The sequence below is a fragment of the Seriola aureovittata genome, chromosome 5 (assembly GCF_021018895.1).
Source record: "Seriola aureovittata isolate HTS-2021-v1 ecotype China chromosome 5, ASM2101889v1, whole genome shotgun sequence".
Lineage (NCBI taxonomy): Eukaryota > Metazoa > Chordata > Actinopteri > Carangiformes > Carangidae > Seriola > Seriola aureovittata.
The window spans coordinates 13,441,579-13,466,812 of record NC_079368.1 but is presented as its reverse complement, the minus strand read 5'-3'; the positions used below and the strand labels follow the sequence as shown (position 1 = coordinate 13,466,812).

The window sequence follows — 25,234 nt, the reverse complement described above, 5'->3', positions numbered from 1 at the left end:
TCGAGTTAACTTGTGCCAGGAGTTTTTATATGCCTTGTGCTGTCAGTTTTAATGGGTCTTTATATGCATTTTATGGCTGTATTGTGTACCATAACCCCATCAAAGGGCAGTTAAACCACTTGTTATTAAAACATAACACATTATGTTTAAAATGCCACTCTGCAGCTTATTCCAAGAGCAGTTCTGAAATGATTGACTTGCATCTTGAGGAAATATGACATGTGGGTTTGTAATGACATGTTATGTTGTCAGTAAGTTCTGTATAGTCATGGTTTATACTGTACAATGCACAGTGAGCATCACAGTAAAGTGTTTAGTGCCATCTAGTGGTTAGACAATTTCAGATTGTTAAAGAGCCACTTTGACAAAACTAAACATATTTTCTCACTTAATCCTACATGCACCATGGCTTACAGATAGTTTTTGCTTTATTCTTTTTTTTTTTTTTTTTTTTTGCTTCTTCTCTTTCCAAATCTGAGATTTGAATATCAAAAAATCTGTTCAAAACAAAACAAAAAGTGCAAAACACAGCTATAGAGGCAAGTCTAGAGGTAGGAAAATGAGTTTTAGCCTTTTAAAAAAAACTTTCTCAAACCACAAAAACACAATGCAAACTAATTTGTGCTTAAAGCCATTAAGCAACACTGGATACACAGATTCCTGTTGCTTTTACAGCATAAACATCTGTCTCAGAAAGCCTCCAGCATGAGCTGCTTTGGGAGTTCACTGAAAACATGCAGCCAAGGTTTTTCAACAGCTTTGATGCTGATGTTATGTTTTACAAATGTTCTGTTGTGGGATACAATCTGTCTTCTCTTGGTAAATATTATATCAGCAGATCATGTTTTAGACATTTTTATTAAGTGAAAAAAAAAAGAAATCCCATGCAATGGATTCTTTCAAAACCACCAAAGAAAAAAATATCTTCATGCTGAGATAAAATAATTCCAAAAAGAAGAAAGATAACTGGGCACTATACCCTCAGGTCAGGACATCAGGATATATTTTTTAATCACAGATGTAGAGAGGCAGCAAGAAACAAATCATGTACAGTCATGACCTACCTTGTGCAAATCTGCAAATCCCCTTAAGCTTTGTCATACATACTGGGAGCTGAATGCTTTTCTGTCAAAACATATATTTCTTTGCAATTCTATTCAATGTAACGTGAACCATGTCTGAGTTAGGGATTTGTCCGTTTACATCTAAAACCTCTGATCAGGCTTACAGAAGCTTGTGTGTTATTTTTATTACAGTATTATCATTTTTATTGTTTGTCATTTAAATTGAATTGTAAATTCTTTTTTGAACTATCTGTTCATTTATTGTTTTGTTTTTTTATGCTTTTTTGTGTACATTCAGGCCACTCTTGAAAATTAGATTTCTATCTCAATGGGATTCACCTCAATAAATAAAGGTAAAACAAATTTTAAAAATATAAAATTAAAATAAAATAAATGCCAACTACATTGACAAATGTAATCACAACTTCTCAAGTTTAACATTTGATCAAGGTCATAGTCCAAATATCACAAGTGGTTTTGAGAAAAAGCACCTACATATCAGAGCAAGACACAGTAATCTTAATTTTAAATTAGAAAAGTTTAATTACAGCATTAGCCTACTTAATCATCTTGGTTGTTGTTCTTGTTTAGAGTCTTATAAATCCATATGATAAATATAAAAATGTTGATGTTACACCATTAAGTAGGCCTTGTAGTGATTAAACTATGTTGAAAAGCAGATAACCTGAGGAGATTTTAAGTGATTTTAGTTTGGGATCTGACAGGAATGATTGTCCAATGTGCAGAGAGGTTACAGACAACAGATGTTCTGCATTCTTCTCATATTCCACAGTCCATTCCCGTTTTACTGTTCGTGACTTCCACAGCACTCCGCAGAGCACTGAGTCTTGCAAGACACAGGACATGGGCACCCTGGCCCCGCCTGAAATCTGGGCTGGTCCTCCGGCACGTTGTGCGCCTGCGCGGCCCGCTAACCTCACTATTGTGTTGGTGAAGAGGCTCAGCGTTTTTGCCATTCAATTACAGTTACATTTATCCGGGCTATCTTACCACACAGAAACGTTTATTACAAACTAGATACGGTTTTTATGTATATTTACCTTAACTCCAGTTTCAACGATGTTCGAGCAGACCTTCAAGAATTTCAACATCAACTTAAACGTGTTGAACGAGAGGAATACTTTCTCCAGTGGCGAACCAGTAACTGGACACTTCTCCTTCGACCTTACTAAGGAGACGAAAATCACTTCAATAACGGCGGTACTGGAAGGAAAAGCGAATGTCCATTGGTCTAGCGGAGGAGGGGGAGGGAAGAAGAGAAGACGCAGAAACTTCGCGGCCAAACTGGAGTTTTTTAACTTGAAAGCCGTCATCATGCAAAGGAACGGCGGTATGCACACACACACAGTTTGTTTCAGTGCACTGTTGCAACATAAACAATCAGTCATTGTTCAGTGCAGTCTTGTCTTTCTCTTGCAGCTACTGACGAGGCAGTAAAACTTCAGCCTGGCACACATATGTATCCGTTTACATGTCAGCTGCCACAGGGGTGTGTATGAGCTGCCTCCATTCTTGTTTTTGCTACGGGGTCACGTGGTATATGGGGTAACGACACACATATGCACTTTAAGGAAACTTTAAGGAGTAAAAAAAATGTGTTTAGACAACTAAACCAAGATGCTTTTAAATAGTTTTCTCTAATATCTGAGCTAGATGCATCTTAATTTTAACTTTTGCATAAGAATTATAGTGGGCTTTTTTCCCATCATCATCATCATCATCATCATCATCATCATCATCATCATCTCATTATTTCCACCTTCCTTTTTGATTGTTTTGCATCAATTCAGAGACTTCCCATCCTCCTTCCATGGACTTCATGGAAAAATAGCGTACAACTTGACATTGGGCATCAACAGACCATGGCATATGTCTAAGGACTTCACAACAGAGCTGAACTTTGTAAACAGCATTAATGCCAACCAGCCAGCGCTGCAGGTAAGTGATGCATGACCAGACTAACCTACCAGGGATCCTCAGTGCAAATTAAAAGGAGCTGCGGGTGTGTGTTCAGGTTTTCTGTACTGGAATAGAGCTTCATTCACAGCAGACATTGTGACCTTTCACAGCAAGAAAAGTATGGGTGGAACCACTATCATTAACAACGGCTTTCTCTGCAATTAAGTACCTGCTTTGACATGTCTAAAAATCAGCACTTTCACACACGTGACCATAAAACTGAACTGATGTATGAAAACTAGATTTTGACACGAGGCCCCTTGTGTCAGTTAATGCTCTACTTCAATATCCTCAAACATTTTCTCAATGAAATGACCACAAACCAGTAGAAACACAGGCTGAGTCGTAACTGTATACACAGTACATATACGCAGGTTTGGAGCGTGTAGTCAGTTCACAATGGAAAAAGAGACGAAATTTAAAAAAAAAACAAAAAAAAAAACTTTCAATGTGTTGACAATTTACACTGTTGCACCACAATGCGATCCACAATGGAAATGATGGAGCTATAAAAGCTGCAAAAATGAACCGAAATGGTCGTGAGACAACATTACAAACTTACTACGTAGTGGCATTTAAAAGTTGCAGTTTGATTAATGTCCATTGGCGCATGTATTGTATCACTTGTTTGTTAGCATAGTGAGTAAAATATGTTGATTTCTGCTGCACTTCTGTCACTGTGTCACTATGCTGTTTTTTTTTGTTTTTTTTTTGTTTTTTTTGCAGAGTCCTCTCTCAGGCTCCAACAAAATGACAGTGTGCTGTCTATGGTGTGCCTCCCGTCCTATCACAATGACAGCCAGTATGGAGAAGAAAGGCTACATTCCTGGTACTGTTTCCATCCATCCATCCATTTTTCAAATGAAATACGGATGATAATGAAGTTCTGGAAAATTTGTCGTCCCAACCCTGTGTCTGTTTTTCCTCCAGGTGAAACAGTGAAAATAATTTGCGAGTTTAGCAATGGCTCATCTCGAACAGCTACTCCGAAGGTGAGGCTGCAGCAGAAGCAGGTCTACTACACCAAAAACAAGGTCAACAAGAGGGAGTATTGCAAGAACTTGGTGTCGGTGGCTGGAGAGCCCATCTGCAGTCACGCCTCTGACGTGCACACTGAGATTACGCTCACTATTCCCTCATCTGCGTCGCCCACCATCTCTAACTGCAGCATCCTGGTGGTTGATTATTTAATTGAGGTTGGTACTAATGAAAGACTTGATGCTGGAAGAAACGATTCATTTGTTTGTTAAACAGTTTGACTGTGGGCTTTAAGGTGCAAACAACTCATTTGGAAGCAAATTTGGATTACTGACAGTTTGAATTCCAAGTGTGTTCATCTTCTTTTCCTGTGTCTCCTGCAGGTGAACCTCACTGGATGGGCTTTCCCTGAACTCACAGTTCTGTTTCCCATCATCCTGTGTGATACCCCTGTAGGCAGTCCTCCGCCACCTTGTTTGTGAGTACATATGGGTGAGGGCTCACTGGGATTGATTTCCTCCTTGCTCTCTCCCTCTTGTCTGGGCCGGGTGTCACCATGTAAGTCCACTTCCTTTACCCGTTGTTTCAAATTAAGAGCACTCCATGTTGTGTAATCGCGACTTCAGTTAATTTGGAATTATGTTTCTGGGAGAGCTTTACAGTATTTCTCAGGGTTTTTGTATCAGGCTCACCTGACCAGGGATGGCCTCTTCCACTAAGCATTACGTTTTTACAGGTCAATATATGTTTTGAAAAATAACTTTTGTGATGTTTTTTTTAATGCTTAATTACATTCACGAATTTCCCCTAGGGGATAAATAAAATAAAGTACATACCCATCCATTAGAGATGTCTCTTTTTTTAATTTTGACAAACATAAGATGCTAATTTATGGGGCTAGCATAGTGACATTGACTTTGGCATTGAAAACAGAACCTGAACTGAAAAGGGAAACAATGGCATTGAAAAACTTGCATTTGAAAAAAATTGTATTTAGGGGAAGAGCAAGGAGCACGTGATTTATTTACATTCAGAAGCCTGACTCGACCGCATACCTTGGCAAGGGCTTACACTGGCACACTCACGTTAGCGCTTGTTCCGGCGGACCTCTGCCAAAAGAGAATCATGTACGTTAAAAGTTAACTTTGACACAGCAGAAGCAAAGAGAAGCAGACTTATTTTTCAGTGCTATTGTTTTTCAGTTTGGGTTTCCGGCTTCAATGTAAAATTTGATTTTCAATGCCAAAATTGAATGTCTCTGTATGTATACTGCAACTGCAAATTGTCATTCTTTTTAAAGGTGCTATATGTAAGAAAGTGAAGCCACTTTGTGTGATTCACTTTTTTTCTTGCCAATGTCTGAATGGATATGATGTTTCCTCACATGGTCTATCGGTGACGGAAGGGTACACTGCTCCTTCTTCTTCTCCTGGTGCGCTATCCAAGCGCCACTATTGACGGGTCTTCTCAACAACCTTGCAACCTTTTAAACGTGGTTCCCCCATGTTTTCACTTGGTTTTGTCAGCTTTTTGATACATGTTGTCAGCGAAAAGTAGATTTCATCTATGGCAGCATAAGAATATAATGTTAAAAATGTAATGTCAGTTTGGATATACACCGTAGTGCTTTGTTTATACAGCAAGTGACTCTTCAGTATATTAGTTACAAGCCAAAGGCACAAAGTTTGCTTTATGGAAAGTGCCTTAAAGCATCATACTGCCGTCAAACAGTTTTCAGTATGTGTCTGTGTTTAATCTATGTAATGTAAGTTTTGGATTATTGCAGATGTTTAAAGGACATTCGTCCAGTTTCACCACATGTCTAAGTACATTGAAGCATCAGGGGAAAGGTGTTACAGTTTGAATGATAGATAGATAGATAGAAAGATAGAAAGATACTGTATTTATCCCCTAGGGGAAAATCATCTCATATAAAATATTACCACTTAATGCCATAAAAAAATAGTATCATGATCATGCATTGACTCTTAACTGTAATGAGCAAAGTGATTTTAACTATATTATTGTAAGTATGTGTTTTGTATGTTTTTATTATTATTTATCATCTCAACTTCCATCATGTCTTGTTACATATACACCATTGTCATGTACAAACTGTATTGCATGTAAACTGTATAGAGAAGTATTTTACTCTATAAGCTGACAAAAATAAAAGTTTGGGCGCAGTATGGGTAAATGTGCTCTAAATGATGATGATGATGATGATGACGAAGACGACGACGACAAAGACCTGTCATGCAAACAGTTGAATGCTTGGCTGAACTGATTCAATACCATGCACCAAATTACTTTTTTCTCCCTTCAGCACAGAAAACACTGCTGAATTCAATCTTTTTAGCCTAATTATGTATCAATGCAAACACGATCAGCTTAATTTCCTGGAGGAAAGCCGTCTCCTTTTTGTTATTCAGCCGGCACTCACTCCCAGTGAGCCAGTGTGTTAATGTTCACTAACTTCAGATGTCTGGTTGAGAGCAGCTCCGCACAACTAACTCTAGTACAGACTTTTGTTTAAAGTTTTATTATTTGATTCAAATGTGTGTTCACATCATCTCATGCTGCTCCTTTCGTACTGCCGCTGTGTGAAAATTGAAATTTTAATGCGGTTGTTTCACATATGAAACAAATTTACAGAGTTGGAATTTAGCTCCCACCCAGAGCGAGTTAACACCTTGACAGCTATAGTTGGTGAGCATAATGTCTCGCTTTAGATGTTGCTTGACTTGAACCTCAGTGCCTCTTGTTTTGGTCAAGTCTCAGCCACTTATCTTGTTCTCATCTCTCTTGCTGAATTCTCTCTGATGTCACACACCAAAATCTTAAGTGTCATAATGTTTTGGGTTTTTTTTCTGTGAGATTGACTTTCAGGTATTCTTCAAATTTCTCATACTATTGCAGTAGCATGAGGTTTTTTTTTTTGTTTTTTTTAATGAAGTGGAATTACATTTTGATGTTAGTATGTTTTGTTTTTTAATTTTTTAATTTTCTTAGTGCTTGTGCCCTTTTATAACTGTTTTTTTGGTTGCAATTATGGTGCATTCCATCTGTTTTCCTGTAGGGGACAGCAGCACGCAGGGTTACATTGTGAGGAGCTGAGTTCATGTTTTTTCATTTTTGATTTTTTTATTCGCAAACATATTACATTACAAATACACTGTATATAGTACTGTATATGTATATGAGAGAATGTGCAGGTGAGGTAAGAAACCCATCAAGGACTTATGTTAAACCTCACCTCAACGTAAAAAATAAAAATTACATCATGAGAAAGGAGGAAAGAAAAACTGGAAGATAGATAGATAGAAAGAAAGACAGAAAGAAGAAAAAACATGTATAAACATGTAGAGGTCTGGCTCGTCAGGCTTCTCTCCCTCTGTCTTTCTTGCTTGCTCTTTGTAACATGTCACCTCCCCACCCCCACGTCCATGCCATAAACATGTCAAATTAAAACCGTAAAACTAAAAATGTATTACCACCAACCCACATGTAGGTAAACAGGTAATGTACTCAACATTAATATAATAAATCGTGTCATGTTTTAGTGCACAGGGCACTGACACAATAAGGCAAAAAACCTTTGTAAACCTGGTTTTTAAGAAATGTATACATAAAATTTTACTTACTAAGAAATGCTAAACAGAATATTTAAAGATGATTGTGGATTCCTACACACATTTCTGTTAAAATATATATTTTCGCTCACATTATAGGGCTCTGAAACATGCTTATTCCCACACCTTTACACACACACCAGGTGGACTGAAGCTCCTCCCCTGGATTCTATTGGCTCATTATTTCCAGCAACATATGATCTTTGCATAATGTGTTTGAAACATAGTGGACACACCCACATAATGAGGGCCAGCAGTAGCTTCTAGTAGCATATGTTACCATTAAAGCTTGTCAGCACTTATGCATTGTAAATGGCATTGTTTAACCGCTGTGTTGATTTATGCAAGAAACATGCATATGATATTTTCTGTCCCCAGAGCAACATTTTGTATTCTGACAGCTAGTATTTCTTTGTTTACCAGTCTGGATCAGGCTAGTAAGCGAGATTTATTGAAGTCCAATGGTTTAATTATTACCAAAACCAAAGTGTCTATCCGCATGCAGAGACGCACCTCACAAGATATAAAGTCTGTGTCTTCACTTTCTCACCTGACACTCTTGTCTTGTACCTACAGTTTTGCTTTGCGGTCACACAGTATATCATGTCAAACAGTGTTAAGAGTTTTTCAGTGGGATATAATCCCATAAACAAAAGCGACATTTTCACCAGTGGTGATCGCCTTACAGGACAGATTACTTTAGAGCTGGCAAGCGTCAGCAAAATAGATTCACTCAGTGTAAAGCTGAAGGGAAAAGCAGAAGTCAAATGGACTGAGAATTATGGAAAAACAATTGTAACATACCATAACAAAGAGAAGTACTTCAGTATCAAGCAGTTTCTCATTCAGGAGGGCCACGGTAAGTGCACTACTTATGTCATTCAATGTAAAAATAACCTGCTGTAATCACATTTATTTTATTCATAGTGTATTGTGTTCACATGGCTCTCTTTATTAAAGAATTGATTGCTTTGCTATGGAGGGTTTCACCATTTTTGTTTTAAATATCACCTTTCATTTTTATCTGTTTCTGTCTCATCTCATTTTTAGAATTGTTCAACTAAAATAGTTTCTTTTCTAATTGTTTTTAACCTATATTAGGTGTATTTTTACATACAAAATACACAGGATGGTATCTTTTTTGGTAATTTTAAGCAAATACTAGTGGTTAAATAAATCCCACTGTCTGTGTTTAAACAAATATTCATACAGAGGGATTTAGAAAAATCCAGACCCTGACTGACATAAGATTCGACTTTAATGAGATTATTAATGAGATTGATTTTGACCCATTCTCACTGATAGAAAGCTGTACATGGTTATAGAAGGAACAGTTTGTTCTTAATAATGTATTTTGTAATCATTTATAGTTAGTTTTACAAACCATGCTATGATCAGTGATGGAAGCCACATTAAGTCACTTTGCTTTATTGTATTTCAGGCAATATTGCTGTTGGCCCGGGCTGTCATGTTTACCCATTCACCTTTCAGATTCCAGCACAGTACGTTCTCATAAAAAAAAAAAAAAAAAATCAACAATTGCTATAAAACAAAGAATATAAATGAGCATTATTGTTGTCTGGGTCTGTTTTGTACATGGTGTTGTCATGTCTTGCAGGGAGCTGCCATCCTCCTTCAAGGGCTCCCATGGAAAGATCATGTACTCACTGGAAGCAAACCTGAGCAGGCCCATGAAATTAGACAGCAAAGCTAAGGCGAAGTTCACCCTCGTCCACAAAGGAAACCTAAACAGTGATCCATCGTTGATGGTACCCATCTTACAGCAAACACACACACACACAAGATCACAAATGCTGTTTGCATTTGACACTGGTGCAGTAATGACAACTAACACTATCTTTGACTAAATTGTCATTTCAGGCTCCACAACAAGATATCATTGATAAGAAAATGAAGCTCTTCACATCAGGAACAGTGGGCATGGATGTAAATATTGCACGAACAGGCTTCCACCAAGGTATTGAATTATACCTCCACAGATTATCTAACAATGACTCTTCGCAGTTGAACCATGTTTAGTTCAAAGTCTCTTTCCTCTGTCAATGGAACTTTTTTTATGGTCTAAAGATAAGACAACAACAAATGAGATGTAGGAATAAAAGCGGCAGAGAGATAGTTCAAATATGTTCTCTAGCTTAGAGGGATTGCTCTTTCCAATCACACTAAGCAATGTTAGAAATGTTAAATTAATAATCAATTAATTTTGAAAGAAGAAAGTAGTGGCACATTCATTCTCATTCAAATTAAAAGTTGAATTCCTAAATATTAGCATGCACCTTTACTCACTCAGGGGTTTTGCTTCTATAATGCCACTTTTTCTTTCTATTCAAAGTAGTTTATGGTGGTAATATAAGCAGATGTTATCAAAGTTAAAGTAGATATATTTGTATAACAGATATGACTTAGTCAGGATGTGGACTTTGTAACCCCTTTCTACTTGTGCTACTGTTGGGCTACATTAATACATTTGTCACTTTTCCATAATTTCTACTTGAAGCCAAAGAGGCAACTGTTTAGCAAAAACTACACAAACTATCTTTAAGGGATTTTTACTGAGCTGAAATTTTGGATATAACTTATAAAATTCTTTCGAATTTGAGATACTGTAACAGAATAAGACCCTCATGCCGAAAAGTTAAACAATAAAGTGACTTTAATTTGTCATATCTCTACAAGTTATGCAGGTGTAAACAGCAGACTTATGTAATATTGATATGCACACCTTAAAAATGTAAAATATATTGTATGCAGTAAGAGATTACTGCTATCACTTGTGTGTAGGTGTCACCCAGAGAGTAAGACCATTGTGTATTAAGTGTTGCTCTGCTCTCCAGGGGAAGGCATAAAGGTTGTGGCCTCCATTCAGAACAAATCATCTCGTGACATTAAGCCCAAGTACTGTTTGTATAAGAAGATCAGCTACTTTGCGAAGGGGAAGAGGAGGGTCGAAACCAAAGACATCCTGAAAGAAGTGGGCGAAGCCATCCCACCTTCTGCAGGTCAGACTGTCACCAGGACCATCACCGTCCCCCCCACCACCTGTGTGTCCATCTTAAACTGCAGAATCATCAAAACAGAGTACAGGCTCAGGGTGCGTATTTCCCTCTCCAAAACATATCAGTACATGTCTTTATGGTAACAGGGCTCCAGGATGGGTATGAGAGGTGCTGACTCTTTCTCCACCACAGGTCTATCTGGATGTTAAGTATGCTTCAGACCCTGAGATCAAGTTCCCCATAGTCGTCCTGCACGCTTCACAGGAACCTGATGAAGAGCAGCCACCTGTATATTCTGACTTTGGATTTGGAGCGTTTGTTAACTCAGGCATGGCAGGAGGCACCAGCTTCCTACAAAACCCAGCAGCCTCAGGCCCTTCTGCTCCACCTCCACCCTATAGCACATATGGGATGTACCCCTCCTTGACTGGTTTTGATGGGAAATCCTAGAAGCTCAAATATGGTTTTGAGTGCACTTTTTTTAATTAACAGTACAACACATGACTTTATGTTTGGGACTACCACTATTAAATACTTAACAAGTCTTTGCTTAAACCCTTTTATTCAGATAAAGGGCAAGACTGATGCCATTGGAAAGACTTGAAGAGTAGGAATGAAGATAGTTGATTGTTTTAGGGGCTAAAAAGTAGAAAACTGTACGTAAAAAATATGATATTATTGGTATAATAGTTTTGCATTACTTAACAGTGTTACAGTGATGTTTATAGGACTGGGTCTCTGACGTTAAGTTGAAGGTTGTTAGTCCAGTCTCAACCTTTACTCTGTATAGTGACCCTTGTATCACTGATCAGCTCCTGTATCACTGAGAGGATGTGATTACCAATGATGACTTTGTTCACTTAGGTTCATGGTGTTGTGCTTAATGAGGAATACTGAAATCTTGAATGTGAAAGTATGTCATAAACTATACATGTTTGCTTATGTTTGCTTTTTTCAAATATCAATAAATATGAATAAGCATTATCTATGAATCCATAATCAAATCTCTTATTCCAGAGATCACATAGTACCACACAGGGAAAATGTATTTTCCATTCGTTCCATATCTATTTCAATCATCATATCAGGCTGACAACAGGAGAACAACGACCAATGTGTCATTTGAAAACTATGATATGACATTACGTATAGATTTGCGTGACAATCAAATAATAACAAATAAACTTCACGTTGTGTCAAGCATCTCTGTGAAGCCATAAATTACTCTTATAATTGTTATGAAATATTTTTAATAATGGTTCATTACAGTTTAAACAACTCAAACCTAGAGATAAACCTTCTGTCACAAAATATTTTTTTACCAATGGAAAATGAGTCACGTGCCGTTTGTGATCATATTTCATAAGACAGTGAGCTAATTACAAGTTTCACTCACCTTAATGTTCAAAAGCGTGCGGGAGGCTTTGTTTTTTTCCCCAACCCATTTCAACCCAGTTCAAAAGGAGCAACAAAGGAGCTGAGGCATTATGTTTACTTGTTAAACACATTACTCACTTTGCCATCATCAGTACTTATTGTGTGACATTAACTATACTGCAGTAACTTGTAAAGTAGTTTCTCTAAAGTATAAAAACATCCTTCACCTTTTGAAAATATCAACAATGTAAATCTATTGATCCATACTGCATTAGTAAGATAGTTGGTGGGTAAGGCTGTATAGTAACAATAAGTTTCTATTGTTACATACAACTGATGCTTTTTCATAATTATAACACATATAATGATACACATTTTCTATAAACTATGATATCTCATAAAAACAGTCATTAAGTGAGGACAAGCATCTCTCCCCATTCACAGTGAAAGATTATCATCGTGTTCAAGTGACGGTCACACCCACTGGATTCCACACTACACCCTACCGTTATGAAGCTGATCATGTTCAGGTTTTGTTGACAGTGAACACAGAAATGTTATGGTAATTTTTGACAGCTCCTCGATTTCTCAGCTTCTAAATTTCTCAGCTTCTAAATGCTGCACATGCTCATTGATATCTATTGGAGCAGATGAAATATCACCAGTATTATCAGTCTTCCCTTGAAAATGAAAATGACCAGGTCCTAATATCATCTGCTGTAGAACCAAATCAAGTAGATTAGATGATTTAGGTATGATGTAAATACATTTAAAAATACATCACAATAACGTCTTACTCAAGATATCAAACTTATAGCTCATGACAGCACTTGCTATAGAAAGCATTCAGTGCAGTAGTAAGCTATAGTATTACGGAGAGTAATACTAAAATAGAGGGATACACATGCTCAGCTGTCCTCTGTATCACGTGTATCATACTCATGCTCTTTGAGATCGGTTGTCTAACAACAAGACAGACAGGGAAACAAGCGTGCTTTAAAAATGAATAGATACATGAATGCGTGAATATATGAATAATGAAGGGAGGAGGCAATATCGCTGAAACAAACCCGATTCTTCCTCAAAGTTAGGACACGCCTATCGAGGAAGCCAGAGAAGGCAGATCGCCATCGTCTGTTTGTTTTTTTCGTTAGCGTCACCGCGGGTCATGTCGACCACCGTGAAGAGTTTAAAAGTTACATATAATCCCGTTAATGGGAAAGAAACTTTTACCAATGGCGACTGGGTTACTGGTCAGGTCACTCTGGAGGTGTCCAAAGACTGCCAGATAGACTCCCTGTTCATAAAGTTCAAAGGGAAAGCCGAGGTGTTGTGGACCGAGAGGCACGGTAAAACGACAGTTGTTTATCACTCCAAGGACAAATACTTCAGCCTGAAACATTACTTCATCCGAGGTAAAAATCTCACAGGTAGGAGGCATTTCATATTTGAACGGAGGCTGTAACGTATTATACTAAACCGTGTAACCCTGGCCTCTGTGCTTGTGATGTTCTATGTTAAAGCATTTTGCGCGGGTTGGCTATTTTACAGAACTTTTAAAGAATTTCAAGAATTTTCAAAATAAGGGCGTAGGCTTGGTTTTTTTCTCTCTATTTTTTTTTTTCATCAGATAGCCTAAATAAGATGCACACATTTTCTGCGTCTCTATTGTCCCACGCACACGTCTGCACACACAAAAAGGGCACTTCACACTTTTTTCTTTTTTTTTTTGCATTTTTATTTGTTTTATTTGTTTTGTATGTCATTGTGTTGTGGTTTTGTGTTGTCAGTGTGAAATGTATAGCTAGATGTTTCCTCATGTTTTTGGGATGTTTTCTGTGAAGCCATGATCTAGCTTTTGTCAAATTGTTTTTGTTTCTGTGATGTTGTTATCCTATTTTAAGCAACGGATTGTAGCACTTTGCCCAAGACAAATTTCCCTTTGGTGACAATAAAGTTTACTCTAACTCTAACTCTACTTTACATTGTTAAATAATATATAAATCTTGACATGATAGATTTTCAAGTTGTTACAAGAAAATGAATCTATAAAACCATGCAGGTGGTGTGCTGCTCTGAACCAGCTGTGCTGTGAGATCCATACAAATCTCACCTGAGATTCTGCAGCACCACATCATTGCTCAAACTCATCTATGATTAAATAAAAAAAACGTATTCTTGTATTATTCTTTAATTAGCTCCTGAATTTATGGCAAGATGGTTCACTAGGACATCAGAGCTCACCTGAGAGCCTGCAGCTCACCTGTCCCTGTTGCTCTGGCTGCTGCTAAGAGGATTTTCAGAATAAAATTATGTCTGGCAAACAAACAAACCAGTTGAACAAGCTGTGGCTTATTTACTGTATAAATTATGTTCATGTCTCATTAACCCATATGCAGTAATAACTCTGCTCTTGAGGCACTCAGGGAAAGGGGAAGGGGGCATTCAATAATAAATATCCTCTCCATTAATTTAAAAGAAGATACATGTTTGGATTGATTACAGAACTTTCTTATTAGCTGTGCTCAGCTGTTACTTACACTTCAGTTGTTCTTTTTCCAGATATCTTAATTTGCTTTGGGCATTTTTGCCTCACTAATTATCAAACACTAAGCCATTGAAATTTAAATTCAAACGACGTTCAAAGACGTTTTCAATTCTGTGACATTTTAAACTTTTAAACTATAATGTGTATATGCAATAATGCAGTTTTAAGTAAATTAATCGATTCTCTGTAAAGTCATTTGTCAGTCAACTCTTAGTAGATTAAGTAAGAAAATAATCTGCACTTTGGTCATTTAAAAAAAGCCATTAATGACAATAATTTTTAAGCGTCAAATGTTAATTGCGGTTAACTCAGTGTACTGCTTTTTCTTCAGGAAATGACAACGAAACACTTATGACAACCCAGCATGGAGACACATGTAAGTATTTCACAGTTATATCTTTGCCTTTGGTGTGGTTCAGTTGTGTTTTTATTACGCAAAAAGATACCATGTTGTGGTTTTAATTCAGTTAAGAGTGGCTTGAGACAGGTTTCTGGTGCATATTAACAGCTCCAGTGAGCTAAGGGGCCAATACTGTGTTGACCATTCACCCTGTTGTACTATCACAAACCCAAAAGCCATTAACAGTGTGCCACAAGTGTAAGTTTATTCTCTGCTGTCAATTAAGGAGCCTTTGCTGCGGAGGTGGTCATCGAGTAACAGCTCTGATCAGATCATCGTGCCCACAGCCCCAAATCCCGCTACATCCAAAAGGCTAGCAAACAGTTGAAAATTTATAAGGGTTGTAAAATAAACATGTCAGAACATCATCTTTGTTACCAATTTCTTTTTACTTTTTCAGACAGCAGTGTTGTTGCCCCAGGATGCCATGTCTACCCATTCAACTTTCAGATCCCTTTCCAGTAAGTTATCATTTTTTAATGGTTCCTTAATGAATTAGAGCGGTCAAATCCTAATCCTCTCCAGACATGAAAATACGGTACTTGCGTATTATCTTCTGAAAAACACTGTTGGGTCTGAGCTCTATTAGTAACTGGAAATCATTAGTACTCGGCCTCACACGGGCGGCACCATTATGTTAACAGTACTCTACCTCATGAGCTGGACACCAAATGTGTTAGATTTCGGTTGTTTATCAATTTATTGGCTATCACAAATTAAGGAAATATTAATATTAAAAATATTAATATTAAATAATATCTTTAAAATGAATTAAAGTTCACGGGGCACCAGCCTAAACTAATAGGCAAAATAGCCAATATGGTTTTAGTCTCAATTTATTACCATTAATCTGGAACTTTGATTAACCATTAGCTTACTAACTATTACCAAATTACCAAATCAATAGTAAGTTACAGTTGAAGGATTGGAATTCTACCGAGTAGAGGTTGGCAATATTCACGCTTGTGCAACATTAAACACACCAGTAGTTATACTTAAAAAGGCATTTATTTACAATGGAGCAGAGTAAAGTACAATGTCTAATCTAGCATATACAGGTGTGTGTGTGTGTGTGTGTGTATGTGTGTGTGTGTGTGTGTGTGTGTGTGTGTGTGTGTGTGTGTGTATGTGTGTGTGTGTCTGTGGGGACACAGACAAAGGCAAGATGGCCGACTCAAAGTGGTCACTGTGACCACATGACCTGAACAAAGTAGACTACAAAGATGGCGGTAAACAAAGAAACTACTAAAATGGCCGCTGAGACCACCTAGTGTGTGTGAGAGGGAGGGTGTGAGTTTCTTTGTTAGCCTAGCTCATGTAATCTAAAGGTACCAGGTTAGAGGGGGAAGGTTAGCTTCATGCAGGTTCTAGGACTGAGACGTACTGCTATGTGTGTGAACATACGAGTACTCGATTAACTGTATGACTGACCACAACCTAAGCAAACATTACAACAACAAGACATCAATCAACAAGTACATTAACAAGTTAAGGCTTCTGCTGATTAGCTATGCTGTGCTATGCTGTGCTGGGAGAGGTAAGGCCCAGTCCGTTAACGTTACCCAATCCTTGGAACAAGCAAAGAGGTCCTTTCCAGTGTCTTGTAAAGTCCAGTGAGTTTGGGGGGTTTCCTGGTGGAATAAAGTCCTGTCTGGCTGTGTTGCTTGCTGGTATCTCCTTTGTTCTCCTCACAGAGTTAGCTGTTCCATGCTAACTCTGCTACGACTCCTGTTGCTTGGAAAATCAGCTGGCCTTGTGTTGTAGCCGCTGATTCTGAAGAGGATTTGGTTCACTCACAGTTAATCCGAAGCAGGTCGCTGTTGTGGAGGAGAAGAGTGTTTGCAGGCTGCTGGTTGCAGGCCGGCGAGAGAGCTAGTTTCTCAGGTAGCAGAGCTGACCTGGGCTGGGGCCTTGTTGCCCTTTGAAGAACCGAGAGGAGAGGGCTGGAGCTGCTCTCCAGAGCAAGCCAAGAAGGGAAGAGAGAGAGAAGGGGTCTAGAAGACTGGTTTTGTTTGTGACACCTTAGGGGGTCACATGTCACACGCTGGCCCACACTGGCTGGCCAGTGGGGTCCATGGGGGGGAAGGGTCATCCCCAGGTGTGAACCGTGAGGAACTGTGGGGTGTGAATTCCTTTGTCCAGTGGAGCAAAGAAACATTTGGTCTATTGAATGACTGAGTCCCAACAGTCCCCCCTTTGTTGTCAGGATGCCACCTGACGTGTCATCCTGAGAGCACAATGTATAGTCCATTTGTCAGTTCATTCAACGGGTAACATCCGGGCATTTGTCAACACTATCTATCTTGGCTAAGCAAGAACAATCAGGTTACAAAGCACACTTCAGAAAATAACCACAATGATCAAATAGTGTAAAACAACTAACATGTTTCCTAGTTACTCATGGTGTTAGTGAGGACAGGAAAGTCAGTGATGTTAGTTTGTTAAGGTGAGATATAGAGGGTGGCACCTAGAATGACAAGATTTGGAGTGTCTGGGTGAGTGTGCCATGTATATGCAGTGTCCTAAACTTGTATCTGATTTGATTCAGAATTTAGTTTGCTGCTGCTGCTGCTGACAAACCCATTGTGTCCATCTGGAAGAGTGTAGGGTACCCTGAGCCTACTTACTGTCAGTACTCAGTGCGACGAACTCTGGAGCGCCGGAGCTTTAAGTTTTCTTTAACCTGTGGCACAAAGCTGTAGCACTTTGAGTAGCTGAAGGAAGAACATCCAGAGGCATTGTCACTGTCTGAATTAACGTGGTCAGAGATGACGTGGTCATTGTCTGATCCATGTGTTGACTGGTCCTGTGTCTGAGCCAGAATTTCTGCGTAAGGCCGTCTCCTGCTCCTATTGTGGGAGTGCCTATCTCTACGCACTTGGTGGGCGTGGCGGTTACGCTCAGCACCCATATGTGGCCTTTTATCACCCCCCTTCGATCTGTTCTGAGGGTGATCTTTTGAGGTTACATGTCTGTGTGACGCTAAGGTGTTTGAGTTGCTAGGCTCAGTTGTTTTCCCCCTTGCCTTGGAATTGACCATGGTTTCCCAAGCCATTTTTGTCATTTTCTTTATTTCCTGCATGGTGGGCTTACCTTGATGCATCATCAGTGTAACATGAGTGCGTACACAGGGATGGAGGTTTCGTAGGAACAAAGACTTGAAGGTGGAGTTCTCCTCTAAGCCTGGTGTGTTCCTACCCTGAAAATATGCATGCCTCAAACGTTGGTAAAAGTCATTGGGATGTTCATGGCGGGAGTGTTTGATTTGTGAGGCTGCAACCAAAGATTCTATCTCATCCGCAGCAGGAGAGAATTCTTCTGTCAGTGCTTGACAGAGCTCTTTGTAGTCATCTCTGACACTGGGAGGCAGTGATTGCATAAACTTGTGGACTGCTTTTGAGCTGGTCTTCCACACAAGTTTAGTTTTCTCCCTTTGGGTTGCATGGGGCAAATCAATTAGGTTGTGATCTAACTCCCTAAAGTAGTTTTCAATATGTTGATCAGAGCTGTCTGGATCAAAATGTTCAATGTCCTTTGCTAATAACTCAAGCGCTTCGAGGCGGGGGCACTGTGAGGTCCCTACTGATGAAGGCGAGACTATGCTAGCTGGACTAGAGGAAGGAGCTGAACAGCGGTCATCACTCTCATGGAGGTGCAGAGAGGAGGCTGACCAGTCCGGAAAAGTTTTGGTCCTTCTGTTGGAGGGGTGAGCACAGGTGAAACTGTTATGCATCAGTGGCTGATGGGAACATGAATATCCTCTACCGGATAAACTACCTGTCTCTTCAGTGTCAATTTCAGGAAGATGGGAAGTCAGGTGGGTGTAACCTCTGTCTCTCAGTGGAGGTTGAGGAGCTGACTTCATTTCCCAGGACTTAGGGTCAGTTGGGAATTTGTCCCATCCTCTGAGTGGAGGCGGAGTTAACCTGTCATTAAGGGAAGAGTGTGAAGCAGAGAAACCAGAATCACAAGCACTGACCGATCGTGGTGGAGCAAAGCATTCTGATTTAACCCTTAACAATTCTTCCTTGTGTGAACAGAGATCTAACTCTGCTGCATGCAGGTCTCCTAAGTAGCGCATGGCTTTCTTGTTAGCTTCCTTAACTTCTTGGAGGAGAAAAGCATTTTGAGCTCTAAGCGATTTTACCTCCTCCTCTAGGGCTGCTTGGCTCTGAAGGGAAATGCTGGTCTGCCTGTGGAAGTTCAACAGTACACATCTTAACAATGGGCCTTTGGATGCAGTCTGAGCATCACCTTTGTCACTGAGTAGCAAGTCTATTTCTTTACTGCACTCACTGGAATTTAACTTGCTGATAAATTCTAGGTAGCCAGGCTTCAGGCTCTGTGCTAGGGAAGAAATAAACTGCTCTACACAGGAGTTCTCCATTGTTGTGTCTGGGAAAGAGGGAGGTTAAACAAGTTTTTCACAAAACAAGAAGGCAATATAGTTGGCTGCGGTGTTGCGCTGGCAGACACCTTGTAGTGTAGTTTGGTAGTACACTAGCCTAACTAAACAATGCAGTGGCCTACACTATGGGGGGTAGCTTCCTGCGGAGGAGGGGCAGCTACACTAGTGGGCATAAAGATTAAGGACAGTAAAGGCAAGTGCAGGTTTACTGTCTGCTTAAGAAATGTTTCAAAAAGCAATGACTGAGATGCAAGGCAGTAACAGTCCAAAGATTATCTCTTCAAGTTGACTCAGGCTGTAATGCAAGGCAGTAACAGCTAGGTGCAGAACTTGGGTTTCACAGGGCTGGTAGCACGCTGTGGCTCTATCTCAGGCTCTATTTCTTACTCAGGCTGAAATGCTTGGCAGTAACAGCCAGGTATAAGCTCTCTGTGTTACACAGGGCTGTCGGCACACAGTGTTTAATGTTAAAGGGAGCAGCAATTCTTACAGCTTTACTAGATAGCATTGAACACGTGGTATTCAAATGCTGGACTGAGGTTCTTACATTTCCTACAGACTAAACTCAACTGGAATTGTTAGCAACAATAGCAGGCTCTTGATACTAAGGCTTAAGTGTTAGCTATTAATAACTGGAGGACGTCTAATATTACTTAAGGTAAAATTAGTAAACCAATTCTCACCACAGTGCACTTGTTTGTAAGTACACCTGGACGTTTACTCCTGTGGTGGACTAAAAAAATTTTTTCAACCTTTGCGGTTTTGGCCAAATTATGAATTTAATATTGCACAATTATGAATATTTGCCAATATTACTCGGCCTCACACGGGGCACCATTATGTTGGGTCTGAGCTCTATTAGTAACTGGAAATCATTAGTACTCGGCCTCACACGGGCGGCACCATTATGTTAACAGTACTCTACCTCATGAGCTGGACACCAAATGTGTTAGATTTCGGTTGTTTATCAATTTATTGGCTATCACAAATTAAGGAAATATTAATATTAAAAATATTAATATTAAATAATATCTTTAAAATGAATTAAAGTTCACGGGGCACCAGCCTAAACTAATAGGCAAAATAGCCAATATGGTTTTAGTCTCAATTTATTACCATTAATCTGGAACTTTGATTAACCATTAGCTTACTAACTATTACCAAATTACCAAATCAATAGTAAGTTACAGTTGAAGGATTGGAATTCTACCGAGTAGAGGTTGGCAATATTCACGCTTGTGCAACATTAAACACACCAGTAGTTATACTTAAAAAGGCATTTATTTACAATGGAGCAGAGTAAAGTACAATGTCTAATCTAGCATATACAGGTGTGTGTGTGTGTGTGTGTGTATGTGTGTGTGTGTGTGTGTGTGTGTGTGTGTGTGTGTGTGTGTATGTGTGTGTGTGTCTGTGGGGACACAGACAAAGGCAAGATGGCCGACTCAAAGTGGTCACTGTGACCACATGACCTGAACAAAGTAGACTACAAAGATGGCGGTAAACAAAGAAACTACTAAAATGGCCGCTGAGACCACCTAGTGTGTGTGAGAGGGAGGGTGTGAGTTTCTTTGTTAGCCTAGCTCATGTAATCTAAAGGTACCAGGTTAGAGGGGGAAGGTTAGCTTCATGCAGGTTCTAGGACTGAGACGTACTGCTATGTGTGTGAACATACGAGTACTCGATTAACTGTATGACTGACCACAACCTAAGCAAACATTACAACAACAAGACATCAATCAACAAGTACATTAACAAGTTAAGGCTTCTGCTGATTAGCTATGCTGTGCTATGCTGTGCTGGGAGAGGTAAGGCCCAGTCCGTTAACGTTACCCAATCCTTGGAACAAGCAAAGAGGTCCTTTCCAGTGTCTTGTAAAGTCCAGTGAGTTTGGGGGGTTTCCTGGTGGAATAAAGTCCTGTCTGGCTGTGTTGCTTGCTGGTATCTCCTTTGTTCTCCTCACAGAGTTAGCTGTTCCATGCTAACTCTGCTACGACTCCTGTTGCTTGGAAAATCAGCTGGCCTTGTGTTGTAGCCGCTGATTCTGAAGAGGATTTGGTTCACTCACAGTTAATCCGAAGCAGGTCGCTGTTGTGGAGGAGAAGAGTGTTTGCAGGCTGCTGGTTGCAGGCCGGCGAGAGAGCTAGTTTCTCAGGTAGCAGAGCTGACCTGGGCTGGGGCCTTGTTGCCCTTTGAAGAACCGAGAGGAGAGGGCTGGAGCTGCTCTCCAGAGCAAGCCAAGAAGGGAAGAGAGAGAGAAGGGGTCTAGAAGACTGGTTTTGTTTGTGACACCTTAGGGGGTCACATGTCACACGCTGGCCCACACTGGCTGGCCAGTGGGGTCCATGGGGGGGAAGGGTCATCCCCAGGTGTGAACCGTGAGGAACTGTGGGGTGTGAATTCCTTTGTCCAGTGGAGCAAAGAAACATTTGGTCTATTGAATGACTGAGTCCCAACAACACCTTAATGGAGTAACCCCAGGTTTTGCAGCTGTAGTTTATTTTGATAGAATAGATTTGATAAAGTTATTTCAAAAAGGTACTTTTATTTTATAGACCTACTGTATATTCCTTTGCTTGCAATCAATTTCTCATGTTCCTCTGCTTTAGGGATATGCCCTGCTCCTTCACTGGTTGCGTCGGTAAGATTGTGTACTTGCTGGAAGCCAAGCTGAGCAGATCAATGAGGATTGCCACTACAGATTCGACTAAGATCAACTTTATGTCAAATGCAGACCCCGCCAGTGTCCCTGGGATATTGGTATGTGCTTAGTCACATTGCTGTCATTCCAAAAAGGAAAATAAAATTTGCTGGGGTTGGTGATGGCAGTTGAGTAACTAAAATCCAGCCGTGTTTACTACCTGCATGGAGGTGAGTTGAGCAATGTTAAATCAGGACAGGGTTATTTGCTGAGTATTTGCATTCAGCAAACCCAACCTGTAAACACGTGGTTTACAAATTCACACAGCGTGCTCAGTCTCACTGGCAAAACTACACTCTTTGGCCATATAGTGAAATTTAAGTGTTTTTTTTTTATTTTTTTTTTATTATTATTATTGTGTACGTGTCAGAGATATTATCTAATGGTTATTTTATTTTAACAGTAGACCTGTTGAATTTACTCAGGCATTTGCTGGACATATAGAGAGATTTGAAGCACAAGTTTTTTCTCTCTGTTTTTTAAAAGTATTGTTTTAATGAATCTGGTCTTGCAGACACCACAGCACGAGTCCAAGGATAAGAAATTGAAAATTTTCACCTCAGGAGCAGTATCCATGGATGTAGACATTGAAAAAACAGGATTCTTCCAAGGTGAGAGCCCTCATAGCAATACTGACACTAACCAGTCTCATGCCAAGGATTGTTTTGACAATCTTGTCTTTTTTGTCAGGAGAAGGATTGAAGGTTCTTGCCTGCATTCAGAACAATTCCTCTCGTGAAATCAAGCCCAAATACTGCGTGTACAGAAAGCACAGCTTCTTTGCAAGAGGGAGGAGAAAAGTATACACTAAAGACCTCCTTAAAGAGGTGGGAGAACCCATCCCTCCTTCTGCCAACACAAATGTCACAAGGGTCATCACCATCCCCCATGATATGGAGCCCTCCATCCTCAACTGCAACATCATCAAAGTAGAGTACAGACTCAGGGTAAGCAGCTCTGTGACCACGAGACTGGCAACACAGGTGTGTGTGCCTGTTCTATAACGTGACTGTGCACAAAAAATATCATGTCTCCTGAAAAAGTATTTTGATGCTGGAAAGATAAGTTGATCTGTCATAAGAGAACTGAAAAAATCAAATCAAGAATTAGCTGTGTGTTCTCAGACACATGATGACACTGTGTGTCCCAAATTTTCTGTCGATATGAAACAAAACAAATAAAATCCAACAACGTAACATCAGCTGTGTTTTCCACAGGTCTACCTCGATGTCAAATATGCTTCAGACCCAGAGATCAAATTTCCCATAATCATCCTGCCGGCCTCTCAGGTTCCTGCTGTGGCGCCACCACCTGCTGCTGCTGCCTTTTCTGACTTTGGATTTGAACCGTTCGGGAACACAAACCCACCAGCCTGGGGCATTGCTCCACCACAACCACCAGCGGCACCCCAGCCTTTTGACCCCCCTCCTCCCTATGCAGCACATGGGATGTATCCTCCTTTGACAGATTTTGGCAACAAATATCAGTAACTGTGAAGACTGTGACGATACTTGGACATTTCAAAGAAATTAAATAAATTGATAAAAAGTTACATTTCATCATTATCTTGTGGTTGAAGGTGTTTGTTTTCTATAAAAAGATTTTCTGATAAGAGTGAAACTGTTAGGTATTATGTGTATTATGCAGTAGTGATAAAATGTGTTGCATTATTTCCTAAATAACCTGTAAAACAAATAGTAGAAAAGAAAAGTGGTCCTTCTACAGTTTCATATACCTCAGGTTTTATCCTCTCTAAGAGTCTATGAGGCTCTCCATGAATGAACTCTGGACTGTTAAGATTGTTGGAAAACTGATAGATATATTTAATAAACTTAGAATCTAATAGCTCTCCTGTTGTGTTTTTTCTGTTTGATCTGTTACTGGAAAGGAATTTATTAAACATTGTGAATTAAGTTGCATGAAAATGTCCTCACATAGTCATTTATATAATATCTTTTCACAGTTGTTATATATGAATTCTGCATATTTCAAGATTGTAAACAGCAGGTACTAAAAGCAATTAAATACTTTGGAAATAAACTTGCAGACTGTTATTTGGTTTTGAAGTTGGAAATCACTAATTTTATCAGACAATCAAAAACACAACAACAAAACAACAAAAACAAATAGTTTGAAGGGTCTGTAAGAAAAATCTGGCCATGCAGATAGTAATAATAATTCAGCTGTAACTTCCTTTGGACTAAAATCCCATTATGTCAAACAGCAAATACAATGTGTGCACTAAAGACAGGTGTTACTCTCCGCCCACTGGGGTGGTTGTCAGGACGGCATGCTCATTCTTACCAACAGTGTGCATTACTTTGACTGTTACTATCCAGTTGCATTTTAAGCTACTGCAATTCATTTATTTAAGTTAAAGTGTTGTGTAGCGGTGAACACTTTCACACCGTGTGTGGCTGTGTGTCTGTCTGCGCAGGTATGATGCAACAAAAACAGGTTTAACAACATTTGCATGCTTGAAATCAGATATAAACAGTGTTGAGCAGCACTGTGCAGGGTTTTTACAAGGCTTGAGATTGTTGTTGGGTTTTCATGTAATCATATAATTGTCTAAGCAGAGGAGACATACCTACATTAATCTAGGGTGGAGATCTGTTGTTTCAGGAGCCTCGGTATGGCAGCAAAAACAAATCTGTTAAACTTTTTGTCTCAGGAAATGTTTCAATGGATGTTCACATCAAGCGGATGGGATACGAGTAAGGTAATAATCTAGTCTATAGAGGCAATACTTCACCTGGAGGATTTTGATTCACTGTCTTTCCTTGTTCAGTTACTGGACAGATCTGTCTCACTTATTTTGAAGAGCAGGTATATTAAGTGTGGCTGAGTGAACAGTGTTTACTATTACTACTACATACATGTTCCATCAAAGACACTAACGGGCGTGTGTAGGACACAAATGCAGCACACAGTACAACAAAAGCAGTTTGTAGAGACCTTTTATTTACCAAGGCAGAAACTGGAGCAGGCAGGTTAATCCAAAACAACTTAAATCTTCCTAAACACAGGAACATGCAGACTAAGTCCAAAGTCACAAAAGCAGTTCTTGTGGTCAGACACAGGAGATTGTATTGTTTTTTAAAAAAATATTTTCTGCCTTTAATCCAA

The 25,234-nt window shown here is 39.4% G+C and overlaps 3 protein-coding genes across 6 annotated transcripts; all 3 read left to right on the top strand.

The window, feature by feature from the left end:
* Positions 1 to 1,978: 1,978 nt before the first annotated feature.
* LOC130168982 (arrestin domain-containing protein 3-like) lies at positions 1,979 to 6,213 on the top strand. Its single transcript, XM_056375361.1, has 6 exons — positions 1,979 to 2,415; positions 2,505 to 2,574; positions 2,876 to 3,023; positions 3,771 to 3,873; positions 3,975 to 4,240; positions 4,406 to 6,213. Exons 1-6 carry the CDS (start codon positions 2,145 to 2,147, stop codon positions 4,502 to 4,504), a joined length of 957 nt encoding a protein of 318 aa, XP_056231336.1. The 5' UTR covers positions 1,979 to 2,144; the 3' UTR covers positions 4,505 to 6,213.
* A 124-nt stretch (positions 6,214 to 6,337) lies between these two features.
* Positions 6,338 to 11,655, top strand: LOC130168983 (arrestin domain-containing protein 3-like). The gene is made up of 6 exons (XM_056375363.1): positions 6,338 to 8,513; positions 9,096 to 9,156; positions 9,273 to 9,423; positions 9,536 to 9,632; positions 10,510 to 10,766; positions 10,864 to 11,655. Exons 1-6 carry the CDS (start codon positions 8,258 to 8,260, stop codon positions 11,119 to 11,121), a joined length of 1,080 nt encoding a protein of 359 aa, XP_056231338.1. The 5' UTR covers positions 6,338 to 8,257; the 3' UTR covers positions 11,122 to 11,655.
* A 1,374-nt stretch (positions 11,656 to 13,029) lies between these two features.
* Positions 13,030 to 23,953, top strand: LOC130170179 (arrestin domain-containing protein 3-like). 4 transcript variants are annotated; one of them, XM_056377350.1, is made up of 8 exons: positions 13,390 to 13,463; positions 14,928 to 14,972; positions 15,223 to 15,308; positions 15,397 to 15,457; positions 22,014 to 22,164; positions 22,620 to 22,716; positions 22,796 to 23,052; positions 23,323 to 23,953. In XM_056377350.1, coding segments are annotated over exons 2-8 (927 nt in total). In that variant the 5' UTR covers positions 13,390 to 13,463; positions 14,928 to 14,970; the 3' UTR covers positions 23,596 to 23,953. The 4 variants fall into 4 exon arrangements, with proteins under 4 accessions (XP_056233323.1, XP_056233322.1, XP_056233325.1 ...); XM_056377349.1 differs by having other exon boundaries at positions 13,392 to 13,478; XM_056377348.1 differs by lacking the exon at positions 15,223 to 15,308 and having other exon boundaries at positions 13,030 to 13,463.
* The last annotated feature ends 1,281 nt before the right edge of the window (positions 23,954 to 25,234 follow it).

What these genes read in the sequence shown, in the direction of transcription:
- LOC130168983 (XM_056375363.1), top strand. Translation starts at nt 8,258, where the DNA reads ATGTCAAACAGTGTTAAGAGTTTTTCAGTGGGATATAATCCCATAAAC. An exon ending in TCTCATTCAGGAGGGCCACG is followed by an intron (nt 8,514 to 9,095) that starts GTAAGTGCACTA and finishes ATTGTATTTCAG; the next exon opens with GCAATATTGCTGTTGGCCCG. An exon ending in ACCTTTCAGATTCCAGCACA is followed by an intron (nt 9,157 to 9,272) that starts GTACGTTCTCAT and finishes CATGTCTTGCAG; the next exon opens with GGAGCTGCCATCCTCCTTCA.
- LOC130168982 (XM_056375361.1), top strand. Translation starts at nt 2,145, where the DNA reads ATGTTCGAGCAGACCTTCAAGAATTTCAACATCAACTTAAACGTGTTG. An exon ending in ACATGTCAGCTGCCACAGGG is followed by an intron (nt 2,575 to 2,875) that starts GTGTGTATGAGC and finishes GCATCAATTCAG; the next exon opens with AGACTTCCCATCCTCCTTCC. An exon ending in CCAACCAGCCAGCGCTGCAG is followed by an intron (nt 3,024 to 3,770) that starts GTAAGTGATGCA and finishes TTTTTTTTGCAG; the next exon opens with AGTCCTCTCTCAGGCTCCAA.
- LOC130170179 (XM_056377347.1), top strand. Translation starts at nt 13,217, where the DNA reads ATGTCGACCACCGTGAAGAGTTTAAAAGTTACATATAATCCCGTTAAT. An exon ending in AACCCAGCATGGAGACACAT is followed by an intron (nt 14,973 to 15,396) that starts GTAAGTATTTCA and finishes TTACTTTTTCAG; the next exon opens with ACAGCAGTGTTGTTGCCCCA. An exon ending in CCAGTGTCCCTGGGATATTG is followed by an intron (nt 22,165 to 22,619) that starts GTATGTGCTTAG and finishes CTGGTCTTGCAG; the next exon opens with ACACCACAGCACGAGTCCAA.